The 13189-nt window shown below is 40.0% G+C and overlaps 1 protein-coding gene across 2 annotated transcripts in view; it reads right to left on the bottom strand.

Moving 5' to 3' along the window:
* The window catches only part of gabra3 (gamma-aminobutyric acid type A receptor subunit alpha3), a 126688-nt gene that overhangs the window by 49795 nt on the left and 63704 nt on the right, over positions 1-13189 (bottom strand). For both annotated transcript variants that reach the window (XM_074610765.1, XM_074610766.1), the window contains exons 3-4: positions 6702-6823; positions 1408-1475 (exon numbers count right to left, since the gene is read on the bottom strand). In XM_074610765.1, coding sequence (XP_074466866.1) covers positions 1408-1475; positions 6702-6823 — 190 coding nt within the window. The remainder of the gene's footprint in view (positions 1-1407; positions 1476-6701; positions 6824-13189) is intronic.

Below are 13189 nucleotides of genomic sequence, written 5' to 3'. Positions count from 1 at the left end.
GTCAACGTTGATTTATTTGTCACGTAACTTCCATACTTTAGTAACGCCGCTTCCGTAGTCATTTTAACCCAAACGTTGATTTATTTGTCACGTGACTTCCGTACTTAAGCAACACCACTTCCGTAGTCATTTTAACCCAAACCACGATCTTTTCTTAAACCTAACTAAATAGTTTTGTTGCCTAAACCTATCTAAGTTGTTTACTGTGAAGACGGATGTTTAATTTGAAAAGATTGACAGGTGTTCCTGTACATTCGTCACGTGTTGCTGGACTCCCGCAGGAAAACACACAAAAAATGATGAATAACTTTTCGAACAGTTGTATGAAGATACGTTGGCATGACCGTAGAGGGGAATGTGCCAGTAGATTACGATGTATAAATTACCAACCATGTCAAAATTGTCTATAAGGAGGTTTGTAGTCGAGCAACATCAAGTGGACAGGTAGATCGGCTCATGCAGAAGGCGACTACCTTTGAGTACAACAGGAATATTGGTTTAAAATAGCTGTGGCAATAGAGTTGGTGAAAACATGAGAGGAAAATCAAGCAAGACTTTTCTTTGGTTGATTGGTTGGTTACCATACTATTTACTCATTTCCTGACTGAATTGAAGTGCTTTATTTTGAAAATAACTTGATCTTTTGCACCTGAGATTTTGTTGAAATTACAGTTTTTGTTCAGTTCTTTTCATAATTAGCTAGACCTTATAGACCTAATTATCTATCCCTGACATGTAAAAAACAATGTTAGCTAGAAACAGAAAAACAATAAGAGAAGTTTTGAAAGATAGGATGTTAAAATACCAGTTGTATCTATTGAAAATAACACTGTATTACACACAGAACACAGAACGTGAATATTACGCGGTGAAAAAGCAACCTTTTTTTCCCGTAATGACGTCAATTTTCTGAGCTTTCACACACGAATAAATGCATCAATCATGTTTTGCGGAACGGGTTGAGTTACGCCTATAATTATGACGGCAAACCTTGACAAAGGTAGCGCAGACCATATCCACTCCTTCCATTCTTCCCTTTCACAATAAAAACCCTAGACACATAATATTCGCAGGAAAGTATTTTGCATGTTCATGTCGTTTATTCGTCACGCTCCCGGTGGATAAAGGCTGTGAGTCAGACTACAAATGAAGAAGTGAGGGAAAACACTTCTATTATACACAGCAAAGATTGTTAATAACTCGTAAAACTTCTGCAGTCCCAACTGATATTAAATTCTATTACTCTGCAGAGGAGGTTTCACACGCTGCAGAATCTTAAAAATGACAAATGCTCTCCAACTACTTCTGTCACAGTAAAGCGAACACGGATAACCTACTGCTTTAGATGCGATGACTCATAGTGCTGATTGGAGTGAGGAGGAAAGAGAAGAGAAAACACACACTCACCATGTCTGTATCCGACACTGGCCCGAAACTCGTCACGTAGATGTTTGTCCTCACTTCTGTCACAGTCTCTGAGGAAACAAGACGACAAGGACCAGGAAGCATTACAGTGAAGTCTGTGTGCAGGAAGCTTTGCTGCGGCTCCGTCTTTGTTAAGCTGATTGTTTGTGTACATGACGGTGAAGTCTGCCTGTTGGCATTTAACTAAGCCGCTTCACACACAAATTCAGCTGTAATCAAAGGTTAGAGGAACACATCAAACTGAGGAAGAACTGCATGCTCAGTGGAGAATTTGTGCCCCCGTTGGATGGCTTAATATCTGTATTCTCGCAGTCTTTGTGCAGTATTTTGTCAAAACCATGTCAACTTTGTTGTGCCAGAGATTGTAGAACATAATGCTGGACCAATAGTATTAGAAAATGTACACTCAAGCATTGCTAGACAGCATTGGTAATAGTCCAAGTATTTGGCCCAGGAGGGTTTCTTCAACCTCAATTTAGGGGCAAAATGTTGCCGCGAGCAACTTCACAGATGCTTTTGAAAGTCTTTAGTTCAGTAAAACTGCTATTTGTTTGGCTCAGGCTAGTTTTGTCCACTACAGCATAAAATCTGCTTTGGGTCAGGCCCAAGTCTGTATCTTTGGAGCGAAGACATCCCTTTGGACCCAAAATAATTTGAGTTGGCCTGCCCCAAAAACATTTAACAGTCCCTAAGGGACTACTGGCTCAGGAATAATAATATGCAGCAGTCAGCGTTAAGGATGCGGCTCTGTGTGAGTTTTTTTATTCAAATAATGGGCACACTGTGCAGCTATTACACAATTCTATGCACACATTATAATCACATTAGGCATGATGTAGTCTATTGTAGTATGAATTTGGCATGACTGTTCCAAAGGTTTGTCTGCTCTAGAGAGCCAGTGTAGTTCTTTAATCATAATTGCACGTATCAGTCCACGTTACGTTACATTACAAGCTCCATTACTGCTTTTGTTCTGTCACAACAATGATTTATGAATTATTCCTCGTACTGTAACGATGATCCAAATTGATCATTATACAGTAAATTAGCCAGGACTTTTAAATGTGATATTAATTAAGAGCTGTGGAATAATTGTTTCCAAATACTTCACAAATGATGAGAATGTAGCATTAAGTAGGGCGTGATGTGAAAGTCGTGACAGATCAAAATTTGCCCTCTTCAGTGTGGGCTGAATCAGCTCCTCTGGGCCAAATGTGTGAAGCAGGCTTTTGGGCCATTGGCGAGACAAATAGCTGCTCCCAGTGGTGCAACAACTAGAGACTGATGAGGCTTTTCTCCAAAAGTGAATAGATCCTCGCCTCTAACTGCGTCCCAGATCTAACCGACCACCCACAGGTGAAGTCTCCAGTCCTCTGGCAAAGGGCCCCCTCGAGAGAGGAGATCCACTTCCACATTAATCATTCCTGCGACACAAATAGCTTGCGCAAATGCGTGATTATTACAACACCCAGTCAGCAGTTTGCATGGCGGGGGGAACAGAATGAGTCGCCCTGTTTCTGTTTACAACAATGCACCGGAGCATAGGGCAGAGCTAATAGATGCTGCTGAAAATGAAATGAAATGGTTTTTCTCCAGTTTCTATCTGGTCTGTTTGTCTGAGATGGTCCCACGTGAGTGTTTCTCACTAGGGCCGAGGGTGATGGGGGCACGGTGGGTGGCCAACAGGAGGAAGATTGGTAGCCTTGTTCATGTACATGCAGAAGCTGTTGACATTGACTGAGCGTTCTGGTCCTACTGAAGAGGGCCCCAGCTGGTGCGTCTGTTTGCAGGTAGATGGTTGGACTATCTGTCTATGTCTTAAACTGATCCTTGTAAGGTGTCCTTGGGTTTTCAGAAAGGCGCCACTAAATAAAATGTATTATTATTTATTATTATTATTGAGATCCAAAATCTAAACCATTAGCAGAGATCTTTCGACCTTCTTAGAGAAATCAAATCTGCAGATAAATAACCAACATCTTGTAATTTTGCAATATATTTTGTATATCAGATGAATGTAGATCCATCTGCAACACAAAATGACTGATTCCATGCTGTCCTGCTATTCTAGGTTAATAGAACATGAACCAGGAAATGCATTTCCTGCAGAAAATGCGAGTGAATGCTGAAAGCTAAAATTAATCGCAAAGCATTTGCTGAAAATTCAAAAGTATTAAACCGTTAAGGCATTGCACTGCACTGCTGGGAAAAACCTGGAAACTGAAATGTAAAACTGGACGAATTGACTGCTGAAACTGCATTTCAACTGCAAGAAGTGAACACATTTCTAGAAAAGCTGAAAGCTAAACTGTGATACTGTGAAAAGTTGGAAGTTGGAATTAATTTACTGAAAAGGCTGAAAGAAGAAATGCTTTGTACATAAAACATTGCACATTATATAAAAGGCATGAAAGAAAGGGAAAAAAGTTGAATACAAGCATACATGTCTTTAAAGAACATACCATTTTGACATTTGAATGGTTTCTTTAGCTGAAAGTATGCAAAAGTAGTAGTCAATCGAATCGATGTACGGAAGAAGTATAATTACTTTGTGACCTGTTTAAATCTTAGTCCCCAAATTAATTCTGTAGATAAAAGTGTGCAGTATGTTTGCCCTGCAAGGGTATGCTGAATCAGCATTCACACAACATTTACACAAGAACTATCCATAGTTTTGAGTATTGTTTGCATTGTAGACAGACGCAACAGTCTCTTAGTTTGATTGTATCTGCAGTAAGAGATACAAGAAGTGTTCTGCAAAACACAAGCATCTTAAAAACACAAGGCAACCCTGATATTCTTCAAAATATAGACATAAGATGATATTTTATCATATTTTTTGATGAAGAAAGACTATAAAGAAGAAATAAATCGTTTGAATGTTTTTTTTAACATGGCTGCTTAATGAAAAATCAAAGTCTACAATATAAGCTAGAGCTGGGCGATGTGTTTTTTTTTTTCTCATGTCTTTATATTGAGCAAATATATTTCACATATAATTCACTTGTGCATTCAAAGCTCATTTTCATGTTCTGCGATCCGTTCTAATGGCAGAGCACCGATGGTGACCACTTGGGATCGGATCTCAATGCTCTATAGGCAAATTAACACGTCAACACATTTATACATACATTTTATTAACATAAAAATATGAGGTTATTATCTTCCGGCGGTCCCCTGGGGACCTCCGTACCGCCAACACCGAGCTTCTGTGCCGGGGATGAGAGTGAGTGAGCGGGCGGGGGTCAGCTCTGTGCAGTTGCACGGGAACAAAGACACAGACGCAACACCAACAGTAGGATAAAAATGTACTTCCCATGCTTAGTCTGATAGTCTGTAGATATATTGCCTCTCTCTCTGCCCACTGAGCAGCGGCTGAGTGGCTCTCGTTCTTCGGAGGCCGACCATTTAATAAGCAAAATAAAATGACATACATCGCCCCAAAAAATTGCCCCAAAATGCAACCGATGATGTACTCAGCCAGTCGCCGATATATTGGTCCAATCGCCCAACCCTAATACAAGCCTTCATAAATATGTAATCATATAGTGCATGTAACTACATTAATTCATGTAAATACACTACAAAGTGCATATCTAAGCATATGTTTAGCTTGTAAAGCAATGACGCCCTACTGGCCTATGAATGAAGTGTAATATTTCAACCAATCAGAATTATTTTGGTTCCAGTGCTCGTGGCTCAGTGAGGATTCCCTAAATATTGAAAGACACAAGATGCAGGCCATGCTGGTCTTGTATGTGGTTACTCTTGTGTTCTTCCACTGATTTGTCTGGCCTGTAATAGTCTCTTGGGCCTGTTGGATGTTTCACTGCACCGCACAGGTGTGTACATTCAGCCGCTGCACTACATAAGGAAACCATCATGACTGTAAGTCCTCAGTGGTGCAGGCCTCTCCATCTCCTTGCCCTTGGAGATGCGTGAACGTCGACACAGAGGCAGAATCTGACATTAACGTCTCGTGCCTGGTTCCTTTCTCTGGTTGCTGTCATGGAGACCAGGTCATCCAGCCTGGTGGGTTCTGCAGCCTGATAGCCACGCTCGTGGCTTCAGCAGCAAGCAGCAGAGCAGAAATGACCATTCCAGCTGGCTGGCTGGCTGAGAAAATGGCAAAGCCTGCTTGAGCATGTGGACTTGCTGTTACCTTGGGGTGCGAATATTTGGATGAAATGGCATCAATTAGAGGGATTTCCACTGACATGTGCTTGTTTGCCATTTGGGCATGATTGAACAAGGACTCCCACCCAAGGGAGAGCAGATTTTCTGCACTAAGTGACCTGACTTCAGTGTGATCCCGGTTTGTGCGTGACTTTCTAAATCCATGAGGTCCATAAGCTAGCACTGGAAATAAGCTATTTAGCAAAAAACAGTACAGTATCTGATAGTTATTACAGCAACAAGCTAAATGGTAATAAGAACATAATAATAATGCGATTAATTGCAAATTAATCAAATTTTTTTGTCTGCTCAAAATGTACCTCGCCTTTGTCAAGTATTTAATACTCTTATCAACATGGGAGTGGGCAAATATGCTTGCTTTATGCAAATGTATGTACACATTTATTATTGGAAATCAATTAACAACACAGAACAATGACAGATATTGTCCAAAAACCTTCACAGTTACTACATTTAGCGTAAAAAATATGCTCAAATCATAACATGGCAAACTGCAGCCCAACAGGCAACAACAGCTGTCAGTGTGTCAGTGTACTGACTTGACTATGACTTGCCCCAAACTGCATGTGATTATGACAAAGTCTGTAAAGTCTGTCTCTAAAGGGGAGACTCGTGGGTACCCATAGAATCCATTTTTATTCACATATCTTGAGGTCAGAGGTCAAGGGACCCTTTTGAAAATGGCCATGCCAGTTTTTCCTCGGAGCGTTATTTAGCCTACTTCTCGACAAGCTAGTATGACATGGTTGGTACTAATGGATTCCTTAGGGTTTCTCGTTTCATATGATAGCAGTATCTTTATTCTAGCTTCAAAACTGAGCCCACTACAACCTCCGAAAGACCGATTGCGTTACTGTGTTAAAGAAATTATTGGCGTTAAAACAAATTTGTGTTAACGCAGCCTTAATTTATGTTGTTTACAGCAGCATGTATAGAAAGACCTGTGTGTGCATGAAGGCTTGTAGTGACTGATGCACATTTCCATGTATCCCAATTCTCCATATTCTTATTTTCGCGAGCTAAAACAGCGACACACAACGAGCAGTCTGTGATTTATGGAACATAATAGTGTTGCTTACCTCCCAGCCCCGGACGTAGCCTGTTGTCATATCCATCCAGCAGCCTGTCTAGGATTCGGGTGAAAATGGTGATATTGTCTCTACTATCATCGGGTAACGGCTCTCTGTGTCCAGTTACTGCCCTGCAGGAAGAAAACGGAGACAGGAAGGTGGAGTCAAAAGATGGAAATCATATAAAAGGTAATAAAAAGTTAATATAAAAACTGATATATTGTTCCATTGGAGACTGGCATTCATTGTCCAGTGGTGTGAAAGGAGTCTGCTGTTTGTTTGTGTCTGCCATCGCAATGTCGATCTGTATTCTAGAGGTTTTAATATTTTCACACTCCACCACACAAATGGATATATCAATGATTTATTAATCAAAACATTACATATAACAACTGTCAGTATACATGAATGATGTGAGAATGAATTATGACCATGATCTAAAGTCATATTAATTGGAAATTTAAACACATTTTGATAGTCAACATAATCCAATACTATAAATAAGACCTGTTTCTGTTCAGAAATAGCTCTAATTTCACCTGCCTGTTTTAATATTTCTCTCGCAGGCAAAATCGCATGCGAGTGGTCAGCCTCGGGCTTCAATCAATATTTGGATAGCAATGTCTGGTTGTGTTTGTTTTTGTTAGATTCGTCTTTACCGACTGGAACCTCCGTTATTTACACAAAAACCTGTAAATTTATGATAATGAATTCTTGCCCAAGAAGGAAATACTCGGCAGCGTTTTGTTAGAGGATTCATCATATGCTATCAGCCACTGGTTATTAATTTACATGGCCCACAATCCCCTGCAGAACAATATTGTGGTGAGATGAAAAGGCCACTGTACTGTAGGTGGAACACTGATGAGTTAATGAGTAGCGTCTTTTAATTAAACTTAAATCCCCTGAGGAGCTGACCTATAATATCCAAGTAATCCCCATCAACAAGCGGTCCGTGTCCTGATGCACTATCGCACACGCAGCATTGTGCTGCTCGGCGAAGACGGAGCTTTAAGGAATTTAGTGCTCGAAGAGTAACCCGAATTTTGCCTGAATGTTGCTTAAAGGGGAGACTGCACTCTCAACAGCAAATCTGTCTGTGCTAGGCCTCTTGGAAGGGCTTTCAGTAGCTTAATCTGTCCTATAATAACAACTCAACATAAGAGTCCATCTGAGCTACAACGCCATTAAAACACTAACTGGGCGAAGGTCACTATTTAAAATGTATGCAGCTGTAATTATTATCAGTTCGGGGATTCGAAATAACACTCGGGCATGCTTTGAACAGCAAACATCATTTTGCCCAATGCATTAGGGCAAATGACTTCAGCCTTGCTAAGTGGCTATTACATAGGCATATGTGGGCAATAAATAAATATCAATTAGGCATCACGGCTCCCTCATGTTGCAGCCATTACTTCCTTTACATTGTAATGCCCCCCATATTGTACAGTATAATAAACCAGGACGTAGATTTATGAAGCCCCAAAACAAGGGACAAGGGATGTTGCATTATAAGGTTTTGAATGCAGCATTAATATCACTCTAGTAACTATGCTGTCCCAGTAGTACTAGTAAACTAGTGGTAGTAGATAACATTCTGTTATTTGTGTGGCTACTCCATGGATGTATAAAGGGAACTGGATACAGCGTCTGAGGCGAGCGCCCGTTCATTCCTATGAGAGTTGCTCAGTGGCACATGAAGCCAAAATAGCTCGACTGCCGAGTGATAAAGAACCCGGATAATCCGGCGATCTTTCACATCCATTGGGCCCATAGAGCAGGCGCAGTAGCGTTTCCTTTAACTCCGCCTCCAAGCCCTCGCTCCAGCCTCATTCTGGGGCTCATTCACATGAATGGAGGAAGGAAAATAACTTTGGATTCAGCTATTAGTGCATTTTACAACTTTTAGGACCTAATGATTGATCGTGTTTCCTGTTAGTGCAAATAAAACATTTCCTGCTGCTGCTGCTTCACATTAAAAGCATTTAACTGGCGAAACACAGTGTGAATTTTATTGTGAAGCAGCAACAGGAAACACAAGATTGTCATTTTGTTTTGTAGACAAATCTTTAATGAACAGTCATTTTTTTTGACTGTGGATCGGTTTTAAATATTGCATGGAGTATAATTGAACAAGAAGGGAGCTTAATGAATGGTTAGAAAGAGCTGCACACCTTCAACCTGAAAGTAACCAACTTAACTGTGTCCAGCTGTTGTGGAAAACTAATTGCGCTGTAGGCAGCATGAAATCATATCGTATGTGCAACGATTTTGACTGACTTCCTTATTAAAAGATTTCTTGGTTGCACTGTAAACAGAAGTTGCTCTTCTGTGGTATTCTGACAAAGTAGCTGCGCAAGAAGTGTTTACTGTATGAAACCCAACTTCCTGTTACCACTGTACCCACAGGTGTCGCCAAATCAACCCGCACTGAACTCCTAAGAACTATAACTCTATGAAGAAAGTACTAATGATCAGCCACTGATGATGTCAGATATTTGAGGCTCAATATCTCCACTGAGACTAAGCCTTTTAACACTAAGCTCACGATTTGCACCTCATGGAGCGGGGCACAGTTTGATATATTCTAGCTGTCAAATGGGTACCTAAGTGTATAATTAAGCTCTGCTGAAAATATGTTAAAATATGACAGTGTAACAGTGTACTCATAAATATTTGAAAGATATATGCATTTCTGGCTCTTCATTCACAAACCTTATCAAAAAGTGACAGGCATGCATGTTTGAGGCAGCTCCGACACTGAAAATGCCAAATACCGAAAGGCTTCAGAAATGAGTTAAACTGCAATAGGTAATAATATCTCACTTAACAGGAATCATATATCAAACACAAAGCCTCTGTGGCCTCTCAAACAGCACCAGCGGAAACTCAAAACTGAATGAGAAACCTTTAGTCCCTGTGAAACCATTCTCACAATGTCTGCTTCACACTAAAATATCCACTTCAGGAAAACAAAGCACTTGTGTGGTGTGTAGCATCTGTGTGCTTTTCTGAAGCACACACTCGCTCTCTGTGACACACGTACGTGCACACACTTTGACACACACAACACACACACACATGCTAACGTATTCCAGTATGCGCCAGCTGTTCAAATTCCCTGATGAGGACAAAGAAATGGGACATTTCCTCTGAATTTGACATATATTTTTTTAAATACACAGGTTTCATAATCTGCCAGCCGCTCGTTTTACGTCCTAATAGGAAAAGAAAGGACAGAACAGTCATTATAATCCTGAACTATTCATACATACTGTAAAGAGAAACCTTTAAAGAGAACAAACTCTGCGTCAGCGATTGACATTGTTGAATGTTTGTCTGAATGTTGCATGAAGGAGAACAAGTTTCATAATGAGCACAAAAGGTAAAGGACACTGTAGGTGTAAACACCGGAGATGTAAATACAGATGTTTACAATGTTGTATATCTACTCTCATTTCAATGTGATGATACATTTGACATTCCGCATTCATCAAATATTTATATTAGTCATGGTTTTAGCACATAAATAATGTTAATTTTTAATAACTGCCATGCTGTCTGATTGCATTATTCTGTGTGGTCGCTGTGAAATTGAAGTTTGACAGTAAAAAGTGAATTATGAGTATTTGATCATGAGGTGACTCATGATACGTCTTCACCGATGCTGTGTGACACGAGCCTGGAAAACTGTGTTCGTAAAAGGCACCATGAAAACGTCTGACTGACTTTTCTTGTTTGGTAGAAATTATTTACTACAAAATTGCACATGTGGTTGTAAAAAAGTGTAGGAAGTTGACATTTACTGTTGTTAGTTTTCCCCTCCCAAATGGTGTGACAAAAACAACACCTTTAATGATTCATTTTGGCTGTTTTCACAGCAGACATTTAAGCGCTGGTGTAGCTTATAACATTAATAACTAGAAAAAGGAAATTTCTTATGAAATTGTGGTGTGAATGCTGGATGTTGAAAAGCTGACAAAAAACTGAATTGCTGGCTTTAAAAGTTGAATAATACCAATCATGTATGAAAGATGTGGAATATTTTAAGGTTGGTTGAAAAGCCGAAGCTGAAGTGCTGGCCTTAAAAGTTGTGCCCATAATGTATGAAAGATGTGGAATATTTTAAGGTTGGTTGAAAAGCGGATGCTAAACTGAAGTGCTGGCATCAAAAGTTGAATAATGCCTTTTAATGTATGAAAGCTGTAGAAGATTGTGAGGTTTAAATAGTTTCTACCTGAAAGTTTGAATCTTAGAGAAAACTGGAAAAATGCTTGAAAAATGCTAGAAATTTAAGCTAAGGTGCATGTCTCAAACCCCTGCTTCTTAGTGAAAAACATGGGTCCAATTGCCAAAATAGTATTATCATGAGAGAGAAAAGACTCCATCGAACGCATCGATGTTGATTTTATCTTTGTTGTGTCAAAAATGGGAGAATGGGAGCAGGCTATAGAGAACTGGCACGGTTTGCTTTCCTCCAGACATTTTTTAGTCTCAGTTTCCATGGAACTCAATGCAGCAGCTCCTTGGCACTCCTGTCACTTTCAGGCTCACACTGAGACACTTACTGTAAATGGAGTGCTAATCGATAATGTTACGACTCTTATTTATAACAAGTCAAAATGTCTGCCATAAAATGGTCTATTATTGCATGGAGTTTGGCTCTACCCAACTTCAATCTGAGCAGAGAGAAATCACCTATGTGGGCGTGCAGGCCCTTTTAAGGTGTCGAAGTTTAAGTTGCTTACCCATATACACTATATGGCCATCCCCAAGAAATAGTATGTGGACACAGTTACTGTAAGTCTATACAGTTATGTCTAGGGTGGCGAGACGTTGGTTACTAGTGGCAATTTTAACATGTTTGCCTGATTACACTCTGATTACACTCTGATTTGAAATGAAAGATAATTAGCTGCTCAGTTTCATATTTATTTAACTTTTGAAATCAATAAAAAGTCTATTCAGTATCCATATGATACTGTACGGTACTGCTGCTCAGCTACGTCATCGAATAGACTTTTAAAGCTCCAACAAACCTAGGGTCAGTTCATCTGTTTATCCATCACTGACTAAATAACGTCAGCACTATGGGCTACCAATATATATCAAAATACTACACAACTGTACCCAAGTGACTGCTGATTGGCTGATTGGCACAGGGTCACTTGTTGCTAAAGGCAGGAAATAAACTTGCACAGACGTCTCTACACCTTTTTTATCTTTTGGTACAGTGTTGCAGAAACTGACCAATTTTTACACTACCAAAATTTAGTCATTCTTCACAATTTGTGACGACAAAAATCCCTGACCCATTCAACAACACCTCAGACTTAATGGAGCAATTAATACTGCATTAATTAGCCCGAGGCAGGTTTGACTGGAAGACAAACAAACTTGGATTTTTTTTGTTATGTCAATGATACTTCAAATTGTACATCTTTCACCTGAGCAGTCCGACATCGACAACTTTGAGTCATTATTTCATAATTAAGCTTTCATGTGGGATTTAAAGGGTCTGACTCGTCCTGTGCTTAGCACATCCTCGACTTGGGCGGCGCAAGACAATTGTGATTGGTTTAAAGCAAGACAAACAAGCCAGAGCGTATGCCAGCATGATAATGTTTGAAGCCAGAGCTTTCTTTAGCACAGTGCTGTGGAGATAGGTCTGGTTATGTGAGACTACATTCACATTAGCAGTATCAAGCAGAAGCACATTAAACACAACAGATTCATAGTCAGATTTTCTGATTGCATTATTAGATAAGACAAATACTAAGGATATTATACTGTATGTCCTGGAGCATATGGACAATTAAACAACTGTATACTGTGTGTGCAAACAGGCTTTTAACTTTACTGGGAGTTTGTTCTCTCAGAAGAAGAGACACTCTTCATTGAAATGTTACCCTGCAAATACGGAGTTTCTTAATTGGCCGTGTTCCGTAGAAGTCGTCTCTTTAATTATTGCGTAGTCCCATTTCTGCTCCGGATTTGCAACAGCTGAAATGAAAGGGACTCTTTCTCTTTTCTCTTTCAAAGATGAGAGACAGAACATATTTTAGAGGTTGTGAAATATTAAACTCGTGCAAATATACAATATTTATTAGTGCACACAAGATTACACGGTCCAAAAACCATAGTATGTACATACAAAAGCCTTTGATGAATACTTCACCCATGCGTTCATGTCACTGGTTTCCACTTTTACCGTGATGGTATTCATTAAAGGTTCTCTATACGAGATTCAGAGCATTAATATAGCAAGATATAGCGGAGTGATGTCTACCTGAGCAGAGAATGAAGTCACTTTCCCTCTGTGTGTGTTGTAATCTTAGCTTCTCTGTGCTCCACTGCCCCACTGGCTTTCTCACGGCCGTCGCTCTGCACTGCGGTCATACGGCGGTTACAGCTTATAACGCTGTCTCGACCGACAGCGTTGTTGTGGAAGCATAGCGCCCACCCTCCGGTTCCGCATCAGGTAAACAGTGTTA

The sequence above is a fragment of the Sebastes fasciatus genome, chromosome 16 (assembly GCF_043250625.1).
Source record: "Sebastes fasciatus isolate fSebFas1 chromosome 16, fSebFas1.pri, whole genome shotgun sequence".
Lineage (NCBI taxonomy): Eukaryota > Metazoa > Chordata > Actinopteri > Perciformes > Sebastidae > Sebastes > Sebastes fasciatus.
The sequence above is the reverse complement of the archived record's forward strand: the minus strand, read 5'-3'. Positions and strand labels throughout refer to the sequence as shown.